Here is a 17,044-nt window from a genome sequence, read left to right as displayed (position 1 = left end):
TTTTTTTTTTTTTTTAACCTTGTTGGAGTTCAATATGTAATAGAGAAAATGGTGTTTTGTGCTTCATTATTATTTTGTAGTACTGCATTACTATATCATTATTTCTACTATATCATTACGTTTTGGTGAAACAATCAGTTATTTGAAACTCAGTTCTGAATTTGCGCCGAGTAAGTTGATAAAGAGGTAAATTATTTCTTACTAAAGTTTAAAATGCTTCATATTCAAAACTCGAATTCAAAAAATTTGATTAAGGAAAAGGAAAAAAGACCGTTGCTATTCAATATCACCCATTGGTTACTATTATTATTATTTTGATATAATGAGAAAGCGAAGCTTAAAGATGAAAAACTAAAAACCCATCAAATAAAATTATAATTACAAGGAAAGAAAGAAAGTGTGTTGCATAGTAAAATAATATTTGGTTGGCATCATTGTCTAAGAGATTGTTTGTCATATTTCTAAGATTGATATATTCTATTATAGTTTTGATTTCATTATTTTAAATCCCATTTTAAAAATGAGATTTTCTCAATTTTATCATTTTTATTAATAATATAATTTAAATCATTTAATTTTTTTTCCAAAATTATTATTCAAAATCTATCGATTATGCTTTTTCTAAATTTCATTGTTTTTGCAATGCATGGATTCTACATTTTATATATTTTATAAAATAACCCAAACGACTTTTAAGTAATTTTGAAATTATGAATAAATAATTCCAAAGATTTATTGATTATTCAAAGGTTGTAATATGTTAGCAGCCAGCAATGATGAGATAGGCAATTGTGAATTGGTAAAACTTTGTGCCTCTCCCAAATTGGCTGCGGAATTATGCGGAAGAAGTTCTCCGTCCACTATTGACTCTAACTTTCCAGAAGCAAGTTTGGCAAATATAATTTTATTTTTTTTAAATTATTGATATCTGGACTCTATTACGAAGGATTGCCTAATTCGGTTTGAAATTTAGTTATAATTAAGGCTCTTTGCCCCTTTCTGTAGGTGTGTTTAGTGGGGTTCTAACCTGAAAGTCATTTCTACATGCCCAGTTTGCATTGCCGACTGAACCAAAACCTGACAAATATAATTTTTTTAGCGAAAAAATTGGAAAATTCTTTAAACAGTCACTCAATAGTATATTCTCAGTAATATTATATTTAAAAAACCTCATATCTAAAAAGATTTCCTAACTAAAATCAATTTTTAGCACATAAAAAAAATTCACATTGCAAAAAACTATTGAGAAGTATTATCCCGACTGACATAATATAAATGAAATTAATATTTTTTTATTTACAATTTTAGTCATTGGCCATTTTTGACTAAGATGAATATTTTAAATAAATTAATATTAATAAATGAGAAAAAATATATATTACTTTTATATGTATATTAGCCCGATGAATCCTTTTTAAAAAATTGTTTCATCAATTATTTTTTAGGGCATAATATTAAATGAAATAGAGATTGCTAACTAGCTGTGATTTGATTGGTTTTTTAGTTTTCATTTCTTGTAAAAATACAAAAAGTGAGAGATCTTGAACTCGAGTCATTTTTATCATAGAAATTTTCGCCAAATTGATGAATGTTATTTAAAGAGAACTATCTATAGCCCATATGTTCTCCTTATTCATAGTCCTAGGTATAAAAATAAAATTTAGATTTGACTGTTCTTTAGAATTATAAAATTTGTCAGGTATAAAAATAAATTTTAGATTTGACAATTCTTTAGAATTATAAAATTTGTTAGGTATAAAAATAAATTTTAGATTTGACTATTTAGAATTATAAAATTTGTTAGGTATAAAAATAAATTTTAGATTTGACTATTCTTTAGAATTATAAAATTTGTCAAAAATTACAAAATTTATGTAAATAGCATACTCTACTTTTCTATTTCATATATTACTGCCCATTTACATGTTTGGGTATTGCTTCCATATTTTGATTTTTTTTTAAAATAAAATTTTATTTTTTAAAAATCGAGTTAAAGCTCTAGTAATAAATTACTTTTCGTGGTTTCTTTTTTTTTTTTTTTTTGAAGAGAACTTTTCGTGATTTATCTTTGTTTGGACAATTTATTTTCTATTTTAAGACATAAATAATAATAAAATAACTAAATTTAAATAACGGGTCTTCCTTTCAAATTTAAGAAACAAAGTTATTATTCCAAAGTAAACTCAAAACAGAACTAATTAATTGTAATTAATTAAACCCAAAAAAGTCTTAGGATAGAGCATTTATATGTAAACCTAAAATGTTTAAGTGAATCTCATGCTAACAAATTGTTATTACCTCGGTTCCATTATACTTGTCACGTTTGAAATTCGATGTTCCTTAAAAAATATTAAATTTATTCAATTTATAATAAATTATTGAATAAATTGACTATAATACCATTAATTTAAAACTAATTCTATAAGAAAACTATTAAATTGAAGTAATAATTATTGATTATATATAAAGGATAAAATTGATAAAAAAAAGATTTATTACTCCTTAAAATTACAAATGTGATAAGTATTTCGAAACGAATTTTGTTTTCAAATGTGACAAATATTATGAAACAGATTGGTACTTAATTAGCAGTAATTGAAATAATTAATCGGTCAAAATTAATATAATTTCTGAAAGGACTAAAGAATTAAATTCTACGAAGAATGAATCACGTAAGTCAAGTAGTTCAGCCAGAAATACGTAGCCTACACGCACCTCTTAATTTCTTAATCCCATAATTAAGCATGTATATTTAACTTAATTCTCTTATCCTAATTCTTATACTTAAATTTGGCCTTACATAGGGGTGCACCTGAGTCAAGTTGGGTCCGATTTATTGATTTAAAATATTTGACCCGTATGTGCATATCAATGATTTTTTAACCTAAATCAACCCATTAAATGCAAACCTGTGGATTATAAATGGATTGGGTAAACTCACGGGTTAAATAAATGATAATAATAAATTTTTTTTAAAAAATAAAATATAACTATTTAAGAGAAATTAGTGAGAAAATTAAAAAAATTTAAAAACTTAATTAAACAATAATTTTAACAAGTCTTAACATGATCATCATTGTCATCATCATCACAATCATAATCAACAATGAAAAATTAAATTTTCTAATAAAAAAGACAACTAGTAAAATTAAAAAAATACTTAGTTACAATAAATTACAATATATTCCAATAGTGACAATTCCAAAAAGCAATAATTTAAAGTCAATATCTACTAAATATGTAAATAATTTAGTATTTATATTCAAAATTATAAATCAAATCAAATTAGCTAAATAATTCATAATTACACACATATATTATTTATGGGTTGGGTCGGGTCTATGGGTTTATCTAATGAACTCGTGACCCAACTCAATCCGTGAATTATAAAGATGACTCGTCCAATCCAATCAATTATATCTTCAAACCCGCCTAATTCAATTGAATTGGATTGGGCTGCTCGGGTTGGATCGAATTGTAACGGGTCATGTGTGGCCTTATCCCAATGTGAACAGGAAATTGAAGGTCGCATTTAATAAAATTAAAAATTAAGTGTATAAGTGCTAAATAACATAAATGTTTAAATTTATAAATTGTAAGATTATTATTATTTCTTTGGATATAATTGTAAATTTATTTAAAGATCCAATAACTTCATAAATCATTGCAAGTTTTTAAGCTAAAAATCTTAACTTATCATTTTAAGTAGTAGTGTATTTGAGCGATTAATGTTTTAATTTCCATTTATTTAAAGTGTTTGATAGTCTAAGGTTTATATTAGGGTATAAAATTTGAAAATGGCTGACAAAATGCTAGGAAAACATTTAATAACTGTTAAAACAACTAACAACTATTAAAATAATTAATTTTGTTAATTATCACGACACAAATATTGAAAAATTTAATTTTTAGTATTCGTGTTATCAAATAGCGTCTTAATTAAACTCTATGTGCATAAAATAAACCAATAATAATATAATAATAAAATTATAAATTTATACCTTTCATTTTCTGATTTTAATACTACCACTTAAAAGTCATCATAAATACCTAACTTTATTACTATAAATACCTCACTCTACCTCCACCTTCTATAACAACAGCCACAAGAACAATAGACTTGACTCCCTTAATTTGTTACTCTTCAATCCAAAAATGGCTGTACTTGGAAAAACTGTGCTTGCCATCAGTCTATCCATTGTTATAATTGCAACAATGGAAAAAAACGTTTCAGTGTTTGCTCAAAATGTGGGAGATATTGTTACTGCTGATTTCTTTAATGCGATAATCAATCAAGCTGGTGCTGATTGTCCTGGCAAGAATTTCTATACTAGAGATGCATTTCTTAATGCTCTCAATTCATTTTCTGACTTTGGTAACCTTGGAGGTGATGGTTCCAAGCGTGAGATTGCTGCTTTTTTTGCTCATGTTACTCATGAGACTGGACGTAAGATCTCTTTCTTTCTTTTTTTTTTTTTTTTTGTATTTAGATTTTCCTAGAAATATAGAATTCTATACCAACCAAATATTAGAATCTCACTTTTTAAATCATTTCCATCTTGATAGAATGTGAATGCTTCTTTTCGTTAATCTCACGTGAGAAATTGACCTCTCATTTAGTCAGTAATTGTCTAGATGTGAAAGGTTAATGAAGTTCACTTTATCATGTCCGTTAAAAGTGTGCTGTATATTTATTGAATGTGATTATTATTTTAAAATTAATAAATAGTATATTCAAATAGAAATATTGAATATTACCTTTTTAAATCATGTCTTGTGTTGGAGCCTCCGGATCTCGATGTTATGTGAGTGCTCCTTCTCCTCGGTCCCACATGAGAAATTGACCTCCCATTTAGTTAGTAATTGATTAGGTGTAAAGATGTGCAAAACCATCAATTGAAACGAAACGAAAATCAAACTTACCCATTGCAGTTTGGTTTGATTCAGTCAACTGTTCAAAAAAGATTCAGTTTATCGTTAGGTATTTTGAATCGAATTTGTTGTTTGGTTCGAGTCAATTTTAAAGAAATTCATCGATTGAGTTTAAAATAAAACCAACATGGCAAAAATCAATCAAAATCGATCGAGTTAGTTCGGTCAGATACTAATTTCAGTTCGATCTGTTGTTAAAAAACTTAAGTTTATATATTTTTTTTTATTTTAATTTGATTCAGTTCAAATCGAACGGATTATTTATTCACCTTATCCAAGTGTGGAAATTTAATAAATTTCACTTTATCCTTGTCTACCAAAAGTATGCTATATATTTGTATCCAATTTGATTATTATTTTTAAAATTAATAACAATATATTCAAATAGATCGTGGATTAAACACAACATTTTGGATGATAAATTTTCAGATTTCTGCTACATAGAGGAGATAAACGGTGCTTCTCAAGACTACTGCGACGAATCAAACACACAATATCCATGTGCCCCAGGAAAGAATTATTTCGGCCGCGGACCGATTCAACTAACCTGGAACTACAACTATGGTGCAGCTGGTCAAAGCCTTAACATTGACTTGTTAAACTCTCCTGAAACTGTTGCAAATGATCCTGTTGTGTCGTTTAAGACAGCTCTCTGGTTTTGGATGACCAATGTACGCCCTGTCGTAACCCAAGGTTTCGGAGCCACCATTAGAGCCATTAATGGTGCAATTGAATGTAATGGTGGAAATCCTCCAGCAGTTCAGGCTCGGATTGGGTATTACACTGATTATTGCAACAAGATTGGAGTTGCACCTGGGGATAATCTTAGTTGCTAATTAAAATTAAGTTCTTGTTTAATTTAATAAATAGGGTTGCTAAATAAATTATCGATCCTTGTTTGAGTTTCAGAAATAATTAGAAGCTAGTTCATCCTTAGAGATTATGTAAACTAGCTTCAATGAAATAAAATAATCTTTGACGTTATAACTAAGTTTATTTTTTACATTTGGAAGATCCAATGAACCGGAATAATATTAATGATAACTTTTGTCCTAGATATGACTAAAACTCGAAACTTTTCACTTATCATATCTATTACAAGACGTAAGATGACCAATCAGACGTTGGGTCTGTTCGACAAAATTAGCTGTTTTTTTAGCTTTTCATAAAACGTTAAAAACTAAATGTTAACTTTTTAGTTCAAATGTTACGTTAACATTTAGTATCAGCTTTTTAAGTAATTTTATCAAAACGCTAAAAGTTATTTAAAAAATTGTTGTCTAACATAACCGTGCAGAGATGATTTAAAGCTTCCATTAGCTTTTTCTTATTGAACAAAACATCAATTTGGATTATATTGACAAGCATGTGGGTAGTTTAAGTATAAAAGTCAAAATCACAAGTTTTTTTCTTTATAAAAAAAAAAAAAGCAAAATCAGAAAATCTAACGAAGAAAAGACCTACTGAATCAGCATTCACTGAAAGAATTTGGAATGTTGTGAGGTTTCTTTTTTCTTGAAACATATAGGAAAAGGACCAAACAAGAATTAGTTTACCTTGACGATGTTCAATTGAGTGGAAAAAAAAAAAAAAAGAAAGAAAAAGGGAAAAAGAAAAATCTTTGCAATGGGTAATTTGCTAGACTTTTCCAATCTATCCGTAAAAACCAAACTTGTCTTTTTCTTGGTTGACACGTGACATTACATATTTAATTTGATTTGTTGATATATCTTTAGAAACATAAATTTAAAAAGATATAGATCACATTTTATCTAAACGGTATTTTCATATTTTATATATTAAGCATATGAAAATTATTATTAATTTAATGAATATATATGTATCATCTAACCTAATAATAAGTAGCAATATTTTTTTTCATATGTCAATAGATTTACTAATTAATGTCTATTAATAAATCTTACGTTTGAATCCTCTTAACCATAAGAATTTTCTAATTTGACGTTAAGAGAGAGTCACCGCTCTTATGTAGTTTACAATACTATTTTGGTCTATTAAACCTCTCGATGAATAATAAAACATATTTTGTTTGATAATAGCTATAATAGTGCGATGAATTAATTTTTGCACATTATAATTAGTTATTTTAATTTATTAAATATATGTAAATTCAATTAAATAATGCATTTCATCCACACTGGAAAAAAAAAAAAAAAGATATTCCCATTTTACTTAGGTTACAAGATTTATATTTTAATAGGCATGAACATTTTTATTAATTGATTGAAACTTTAGTGTAACTCATGAGCAAATAATATTATTAATGACGATTATATATATATCCTCATCTTTTGATATTTAGATGATTTAGACATTAGACTTTTCAATTCTTTAATGGTGACTTCCTTTCGTTTCGATACATCAATCAAACCAAACTTTTACTGTCCCTAAAGACTATAAAATGCTTACAAAGACTACAAATTTTAAATTTTTATTTTTTAAAATCGAGAAATAATGAATAACAACCTAAATTTATTATCAAATGGTATATGTATTTATTATTAAATTATGTTTTGATATATAATTATTAATTTTAAATTGATTCATAAAACTTAATTATTTATATATCACTTAATAAAAATCAGTCAAAAATTTTACTTGAAGTTTTTATTATCTTGAAAATGGACCTTAATAATTGCTTAGACATGGAAGGTTACTGAGTCCACACTTTTAAAAATTTTTTAAAAAAAATCTTATTTTTTAATTGATTTAATTTATAAAACCACACCGGACTAGGCAATGAACTTTTAAAAGTAATTAATCACTGAATTATTATAAATTAATCATTTAATAATACCGTTAGTTTGTGCTTATAGGTGTTGACGTGGCGTGAAACATCGATAAAATATTAGATAATTTTATACATTTGCATTTTTAAAAAAAAAAATTGGAAAATCAGACAATATAACAAAAAGAAAGACCTACTGAATGAGCATTCGTTAAAAGAATTTGGAATGTTGTGAGGTTTCTCCGTTCTTAAAATATATAGGAAAAGGACCAAACAGAAATTAGATTATCTTATAGTGCTGCCAGATGTTCAATTCTCGTGGGAAGAAAAAATAAGAAGAGAAAATCTTAGGAAACGGTCATTCGCTAGACTTTTCCCATCTAACCAAACTGTTCTTTTTTCTTGGTCGACATGCCGCGTTACATCTTCAGATTGAAAATTTTTCTATTGGACCAATCGAATTTCATTTATTAGAATGTCTCTAGAACATTAATTTAAAAAAATAATTTAAATAATATCAATCCGATGTAATCTGTTTAATACAAAATTAATTTAAATAATAATTAAATTTTAGAAAAATAAAGAGAAAATTTCAAAAATTCTTAAAAATATAGAATGCTACACAGATGAAGAGTTTAGTACATTTATATGTACCTGTATATGAACAAAAGATTTACTAACTAATGGCTATTAATATACAATTGCAAAATGAATTAATTTTTTGCACATTATAATTGATTTTTTAATTAATATATGAAGATTAATACATTTTATCCACATTTAAGAAGAAAAAGTTAATATAATTAGTCATAGGATTTTTATTAATTTGCAATTTACTTGCAAGAATATATATATATATATATATATATATATATATATATATATATATATATATATATTTATTTATTTATTTATTTTGTTTTAACCACAGGTATCTCAATTCACTAGACTAGAAATAAATCATGTTTACACTTGGTCGACCCACTGAGAGGTAAACTGTTTCGAGCGAGTATTTGGTGATCTATACATAAAGATCGAATGTCAACCTCACTTAAGTGCCAAACCACTTATCGTAATATTGGTCGGTTCAGCAAAAATACTTTTAGTAATTAATTGGAACTTTTGTAACCTCATTTAATTTCATATAATAGCATTGATGATAAGTATCCTTATCTTGGATATTAAGATAATCTAGACAAAGATTAGACTTTTCAATTCTTTGATGAAGAGTCATTTTCGTTTGGACACTAAATCAAACCAAACCTTCCATAAAGACTAAAAAACTACCTATAAACAAGGGCAATGTATGAAGACTCCCAAGTCTACACGTCAAATGGAACGCGTTTTCATTTTGAACAACAACACTTGCATTAAGCAGCCCTTCTTCCCTGTATATATATTAGTAAACAATGAGTCAGAAATAATATTTTATACTGTATAATAAAATAATTTTTCCACTATAAAAAATTTACTTTACCTGTAGATTTGATCGAACAAAAATCAGTTGTTATTTATCGACTGAATTTATAAAAAATAATATAAGAATTCTTAAATAAGCGAGAACATTAATCATATTATATATGATTGATAAGTGTTTGATAATTTTAAATTTAATTGACAAAACTTATTTATACAGCATCTAATAAAATCTCAATCCAATTAAAATTTACCGAAAATAATAAATAAAAAATTTTACTTGAAATTTTTACCATCTTGAAATCAGTTCCTTTATTATTTGAAATTCGAGGCAATGATACAATTTTAAAATTTATAGTAAATTTCAGTGACTAAGAGAGGAATTGAAATTATTATAACTTAAAAACATACAGAATTATAGAATCTATGAGTATTCTGAGTGGTAAGATATAATTGAATTATGGACAAGTAAGCTAAAAGTTTGAAAATAAATTTTAACAAGGAATTGAATTAAATGATTTTATAATATAAAAATTTCAACTTCTATATTAATATTTAAAAATATAATAACTCCTGAATTTTCAATTACCAAATTAACATGAGTACGCAACCACTGGTCTAAGCTCATGGGTAGTCTTTCAATTTTCGTAACACTATAAAATAACCACTGCATATCTTTTTGGAATGCATCTGTCACTCAATTTTCTCTTAGTCTCTAAACTAATCTTTCTCAAAATGTTACTCCACCAAAATATGAGAAACCCATTGTTCATGACCATCACCTTCACAATAATTCTTGGAATAGCCCTACTGCCCAGAAACGCATTAGGTCAAAATTGTGGGTGTAAACCAGATGAATGTTGTAGCGAATTTGGGTATTGTGGGAAGGATAAAGAGTACTGTGGCCCTGGATGCAAATCGGGCCCGTGTTCCCCAACCCCTAGCAGTGGTGTTTCTGTGCCTGACATTGTCACTCAAGGTTTCTTTAATGCTATAATTAATCAAGCTCCTGCAAATTGTCCTGGCAAGAACTTCTATTCAAGAAATGCATTTCTTGAAGCTCTTAAATCATATTCTAATTTTGGACAAGTTGGTTCTAGCGATGATTCTAAACGTGAGATTGCAGCTTTTTTCGCGCATGCCACCCATGAGACTGGATGTAAGTTTCTTCATTTTTCTATTTCTGCTTTGAATTTTGCCTACGATGCATGGAAACTCGTAGGCATGAGCGTCTCTGTGTTTGGGAAACGTTTCTCCGCATCAGTTTTCCTGTATAAAATACCGTTTTTTCATGTAAAATTGTATTATGAACGTGGTTTCCCAATATCGTTCCTCGTTACCCGTTTTATCTTTTCTGTTTCCGTCCAACGTAGAATTCTGCATATGCAGATATTTCAAACAAATCAAATGTAATGGTAATAGTTCAGTGTATATATGAAATAGCCTAAAAAGGGATTTGCTTTTGACTTTCTTTTTTTCAGATTTTTGCAATACAGAAGAGCAAAATGTTCCTGCTGATAAGAACTACTGTGACACTTCCCCACAATACAGAGACTATCCATGTGCTCCAGGCAAGAGATACTTCGGGCGAGGTCCTCTGCAACTAACATGGAACTACAATTATGGAGCTGCTGGCAATAAAAACAAATTTGATGGGTTAAAATCACCTGAAATTGTGGCCAGAGATCCTGTTATTGCATTTAAAACTGCCTTGTGGTATTGGATGACCAGTGTCAGGCCTGTTGTGACTCAAGGATTTGGAGCTACAATTAAAGCCATTAATGGTGATGTTGAATGCGGTGGAAAAGAAGCTGCCAAAGTGCGAGCTAGAATTGATTTGTACACCAAATATTGTAGCCAAATTGGTGTTTCTCCTGGAGGTAATCTCGAATGCTAATTCGATTTCCAGAGATATTTCCCTTGTGAAATTAAATAATTGATGTACCCTCTAATTTATAGAGGTGAAAATAGTTGAGTGAGATTAGATTCTCCCCTTTTAAAAATAAATAAACTGTTATATTTATGATTTTCTTTTGTGTGGTATTCTTTTTAATGGGCTTGGAGAGAGAGAGAGAGAGAGAGAGAGAGAGAGAGAGAGAGATGAATCATACAAATCATTGATTAATGACTTAATGTTACATATACAGACAAGGATAAAACTATCAAAGACGAGAAAATTGAGAAATGCAAAAAAGTTATTCAATGAAAAAAAGTGACCGTTATTGTTTTCACTTTTTATAAGAAGGCGGCAGTAATTTTTAAATTCAGAGTTTTCTTCGTTTACATGAATTTTAATAATTTAATTATTATTATTGAAAGAGATTAATTTCTGAGATATGTAGTTTTAGTACTATTCTCTCTTAAGTAAGATTGATTGTTCTATTATTATGGATAAAATAAATATTCGTTGAAAATACTCTATCTTTAGTAGGCCAATATGCAGAAGCTAATCGTAAGTCTGTGACTTGGGATAGTAAAAAAAAAAAAAGGAAAAAAAAAAAAAAAAAACACAGAGAGGAACTCATGTATTGGTCAATGGAAAAAACTTGTCGAGACTCAGTTGATGATACCATTTATAGACAAAAATGAGACTAAGAATTCATTAAAACATGTTCCTTTTTTTTTTTTTTTTAAAGCGTATGATAAAAAATACATTCGTTTCAATAAAAATCTTTAATTTAATTGATTTGATGTATAAGTGAGGATATAGACCCAATCACTGTGAACTAAAAATTGCAAAGTAACATGGGCCATTGTTATCCACCGTAGGTTCTCAATACTGGGCCTAGTTTTTTTTTTTATCCGAAACTATACTGGGCCTAGTTTCTAGTATTAATATGATCGGTCAATTTAATATGGATTGATTATTGCTGGACATATTAATATGAATTAGTCGATTTAACTATTAAACGACATACAATGGGACCAGATTGATTATATTATGATTATTTATTAATAATGTTTCGTGACTATATTAGCATAAATTGATAAAGTTATGCTGAAATATATTAAATTATTATAGATAAAATATTATTTCAATCCAGTTAACCTGAAAAAAAAAAAGAAAAAAGTGATTTATATAAAAAAAATGAGAATTTAATAATGAGTCTTTTTTTTTTTTTCAAATCAACGGCATAGTAAAAAGATAGTTTTTTTTTTTTCTTGATTGGCATTATTTTTTTTTCTTTTTTAATCCTAAATTTTAATTTTTATTAATAAATCAGGAAAAACTTAATAAAATGATAAAGGGAAATCATCAAACAGGTGAAGGCCTACAAGGCAATCTATGAAGCAGAGGGTGAAATAGACTATGAATCTTAAATAGGTAATCTTACCATTATTCTTCAAAAGAAATTACTAGAGTTCTAATGGCTACTTAAACACGTAACTATAAATATAGAGTCGACGAAAGAATTATGTATAGGACTATAAATTATAATAATTACTATGAATGAAAAAATAAAAAATCAACACAAGGAAATAAAATATAAGATAAGAGAAAATAAAAATGAGGTCTATGGGAAAATCTTAATTACACACATTATATATCATACCAAAAAGGATTTTAAATTTTAATTTCAAAAAAATTGTTCTCTTTTTATTGTTTTTATTCCTTTTAATGGTCAAAATGTTCTCCTTTCAACAAAAGATTATTTTTTATTGGTTTATTCTATGAATAGATTCATAAACTGAGTCCGACGGTGACAAAAATTTACTATCATTTTTAATTTGAAAATACTTGTGATTTTATCATTTTAGAGATAATTTTAATAAATTCTTTACTAAAATTTTAAAAAATTAATTATTTTTTTAATCAACGTATGGAATCTTGAACGAATTGAATAAGTTCCAGCTCATTGGTAGGTTAAATCATCCTTTCTTCTTCTTTTTTTTTTTTTTTTTTTTTTTTTTTCATAAAATAACAAAACTAATAAACCCTGTAGCGGGTGAATCTCAAGTTTTGTCTAATCATCGCCATTCATTATAATACTTGAGCACGTAACGTAGGAAAAGGACATTATTTGAGTAATCTATAATTGGGCTTGCTAATCACATTTTCAAGTACTTTGTTATTTTTGAGAGCAATGTATAACAAATTAAGTGTTGTTTAGATTAAATAATTACAGTTTATTCAAAAGGGCCGGCGTGGCAATCGACCATAACCTCAAATCCGGCCGGTTAGTGACTAATTTAATAGATATTAATTATGAGAAAATTGCAGGAAAAAAAAAAGGTTTTGCAGTGCAAAATAATTATTAAAAAAAGAATGAAAATAATTGGTGGTAGTTGTCGGCTTGGCTGGATATGGGTAGCAAATTAATTATTTTTCCTCATCTTTGATTGTCTTTCATTTGTTAATGTATGATCATACTTTAATTAATTATTTTGGCTTAAATGTCATTATCAAGTGATTGTTAATATAGGATAAATTAATTAGTGGGATAAATTAATTATTCTTCATTTTATTATTTTATACTTGGCTATGAAGGGAATATAGGATTATGTTTCTAATTCATCCATATCGTTAAAATAAAGATTTAGCTCTTCAATATTGTATAAAGCAACTATATGAAAATAGGGGGTGTTAAAAAAAATCAATAATGAAATATCTAGTAATTGAATGAAAAACAAGGAAATCAACATAAAAAGATTGCTTCCTTTGTTCCTAAATACTTATCAGATTTGAAAAAATACGACAATTATAGGACTATAAATTATAGTAATTATGATGAATGAAAAACTAAAAAATCAACACAAGGAAATAAACTATAAGATTAGAGAAAATAAAAATGAGGTGGATGGGAAAATCTTAATTACACACATTATATATCATACCAAAAGAATTTTAAATTTTAATTTCTAAATAATTGTTCTCTTTTTATTGTTTTTGCTCATTTTAATGGTTAGAAATGTTCTCCTTTCAACAAAAGATTATTTTTTATTGGTTTATTCCATGAATAGATTCATAAACTGAGTCTGACGGTGATAAAAATTTACTATCATTTTTAGTTTGAAAAATGCTTGTGATTTTATCATTTTAGAGATAATTTTAAGAAGTTAATACATAATTAAATGTTGAATATTTTTAAGTTGGTATTATAAAAAACTCTTGTAATAGGTTAAAACAAAATAATTAGTTCTAAATGTTGTTATAGTTTAATTATTAAAACAAAATAATCCAGAATTATTAGTTAACCTAATAAATGTCTTAACATAGTTTGATCTCTTCCAAAAGTGTACATTTTGGTAAGACTAGGACAAAGTCATATAATTTGACTTTACCTAACTTGCAGGTTTAATGCTTGTCCTTATCATCTTTCCGGTGCTTATCATTAATGGATTCCTCCAAGAGCAACTAACATTTAAACCTTTTGCTTTTCATCAATGCCCAAAATACAAGATCCATGCATCAATATGTATATATAATGACATTTGCTAAATAGCATCATGGAGAAACACACACACACTATTGAACAATGAGGTAAGACTTTTCAAAGGTGTGACTAAAAGGGTATCCCAGAACAAGTCAAAGTCAAACCACCACCAATATCCAAGACAAAACAAAACAAAAAGTCAGACCACAGCAATACACAGTACATACACGCATTCTACGTAGATAGCCGCATGTCGGAACTGAATTTTTCACACTCTATAAATGCAAAGCTTCAGCTTTCGTTTGTTCACAATCCATAAACACTTTCCTCTCTTTCTTTCTCTCTTTAACCCTAAAACATGGCATCCTCTACCAGAAACAATCTTACAATAATTCTTTTAGCCGGAATTCTCGCCGGAGTTGCAGTGGCTCAAAACTGCGGCTGCCCTTCTGATCAGTGTTGTAGCCGATGGGGTTTTTGTGGGACAACTGAAGAATATTGTGGGACTGGTTGCCAAGAAGGCCCTTGTTTTTCTCCTCCTCCTACAAATGATGTTTCAGTGCCCGAAATTGTAACGCCTGAATTTTTCAATGGAATAATTGATCAAGCTGAAGATAGTTGTGTTGGGAAAAGATTTTATTCACGAGAGGTTTTTCTTGAGGCTTTGGATTCGTATCCTCGGTTTGGTAGAGTTGGTTCTGCTGAGGATTCTAGGCGTGAGATTGCAGCTTTCTTTGCCCATGTTACACATGAGACTGGACGTAAGTTTTTCCTCTCTATCAGTTCAACATGTATATAATAATATTAGACGAAAGCAGCGAATTTTACTTGCAAGTCACGAATTTAAAAGCTAGAAACTATTTCAATAGATTTTACCTAATTATTTTTTTTTCCGAGCATAAAAACACTGCTTACATCAAATATACATGAAAGGGGATCTCGTAGTTCTTGCTTGTGAATATATATTGTCAGGTGCTCCATTTTATTTCTTAATGAGGCCGAGCCTAAACCTATGCTCGAAAGATAATTGTCTATACATTGATAAAGTATGTATGGATTATCGAGAAAAGATGAGCAGATTGAGTAGATAGAAAGTTAAATCTATATTAATTAGATCTCACCTCTAGTCCCATACATCCTCCTGGGAGAAGTTTAGTTTCAAATCTTGCTTTGAACATGAGAAGTATGTTATGCCAATGTGCCTCTCAGGGTCAAATATGGATGAGCAAATTGAACTATCCATGTGGCTGAGAATCCTTACAAGCCAGGCACAAAGACACAATTATATATATATATATATATATATATATATATATATATATATATATATATATATATATATATATATATTGGGACATTACCTTTTTTATATTACTAAAATGTTTTTCTTGCATGTTGCAGACTTTTGCCACATAGAAGAGATAAATGGTGCAACAAGGGACTACTGTGACGAAGACAACACACAGTATCCATGCAATCCTGAAAAAGGTTACTATGGCCGCGGACCCATTCAACTATCTTGGAACTTCAACTATGGACCGGCCGGAGAAAGCATCGGCTTCGACGGATTAAACTCACCTGAAACCGTGGCCAACGATCCAGTTATTTCATTTAAAACAGCACTTTGGTATTGGATGAACAATGTCCAACCTGTGATAGGACAAGGTTTTGGAGCTACTATTCGAGCCATTAATGGTGCTCTTGAATGTGATGGTGGAAACTCTGCTACTGTTCAAGCTCGGGTTGGGTATTATACTGATTATTGTGACCAACTTGGTGTTGCTCCTGGAGATAATTTGACCTGTTAGGACATAAAATATAGCACAGACATACATATATATTCTGCTTTTTTCTTTTTCCTATTTGGATTTTCTTTTAAATTTTTGTACTTTCTAATAAGAATAAAAGTTTATGTAATCAGCACAAAAAAAAATTTCCTTTTTTGTCAAATTTGAAAACCAAAACAAATGTAGTAGTAATTATAGTAATTTTTTAATCTTAATTTAGATATATTTTCAACCATTTGATCTGAGTTTTTTGGCTGGGCTGTGCTGCGATGAATATTGTTGCCCTATTCTTCTACAGAAAGAAGAATTCGAGAGTTTAAGTTGCAAATTTCATTTCATTTTCAATTTTGCCTAAATGAAGAAGAGGAAGTGATTCTGCCAAAAGCGGTTCAAGTGATTCCTAAACTGTTTCTTGCATCTTGTAAATGAAAAAGAAATATATAAAATAAATTTTCTTATATTTTTAGAAACAATATATTTTAAAGAAGAAAAGAAATTGTTAAAACTTAGGTTAAGTTGAACATAATTGAATTACAAGTTTTATCCTAATTTGGCAAAAAACTTAATATTGATCATTCTCTAAAAATCAAAAGGTTAAATTTCGCCTTTGTCCAAAAGAAAATAAGAAGAAGAACACATCTACCATGAATAGCCAATATTTGAATCGAAGGTTCTGAAATTTAGGGTATTAAAAAGTAAATTTGGGTTTTAGTTGGCCTCAAGGCTGGGCCGTTGAGGGGCCAGGCCCGGAGCTCCGCCCATATACTTTATTTATTTTATCTTTA

General features: G+C 28.3%; 3 protein-coding genes across 3 annotated transcripts; all 3 read left to right on the top strand.

The window, feature by feature from the left end:
- The first annotated feature begins 4,099 nt into the window (after positions 1–4,099).
- LOC105628359 (basic endochitinase CHB4) lies at positions 4,100–5,923 on the top strand. The gene is made up of 2 exons (XM_089726826.1): positions 4,100–4,447; positions 5,362–5,923. Exons 1-2 carry the CDS (start codon positions 4,156–4,158, stop codon positions 5,766–5,768), a joined length of 699 nt encoding a protein of 232 aa, XP_089582952.1. The 5' UTR covers positions 4,100–4,155; the 3' UTR covers positions 5,769–5,923.
- A 3,846-nt stretch (positions 5,924–9,769) lies between these two features.
- Positions 9,770–11,131, top strand: LOC149498804 (endochitinase EP3-like). The gene is made up of 2 exons (XM_089724394.1): positions 9,770–10,256; positions 10,579–11,131. Exons 1-2 carry the CDS (start codon positions 9,782–9,784, stop codon positions 10,992–10,994), a joined length of 891 nt encoding a protein of 296 aa, XP_089580520.1. The 5' UTR covers positions 9,770–9,781; the 3' UTR covers positions 10,995–11,131.
- A 3,640-nt stretch (positions 11,132–14,771) lies between these two features.
- LOC149498803 (endochitinase EP3-like) lies at positions 14,772–16,494 on the top strand. The gene is made up of 2 exons (XM_089723248.1): positions 14,772–15,233; positions 15,874–16,494. Exons 1-2 carry the CDS (start codon positions 14,831–14,833, stop codon positions 16,278–16,280), a joined length of 810 nt encoding a protein of 269 aa, XP_089579374.1. The 5' UTR covers positions 14,772–14,830; the 3' UTR covers positions 16,281–16,494.
- The last annotated feature ends 550 nt before the right edge of the window (positions 16,495–17,044 follow it).

The sequence above is a fragment of the Jatropha curcas genome, chromosome 1, assembly GCF_041381405.1.
Source record: "Jatropha curcas cultivar XTBG-Jc1 chromosome 1, XTBG_Jcur_1.0, whole genome shotgun sequence".
Lineage (NCBI taxonomy): Eukaryota > Viridiplantae > Streptophyta > Magnoliopsida > Malpighiales > Euphorbiaceae > Jatropha > Jatropha curcas.
This window is presented reverse-complemented; position numbering and strand designations above follow the sequence as displayed.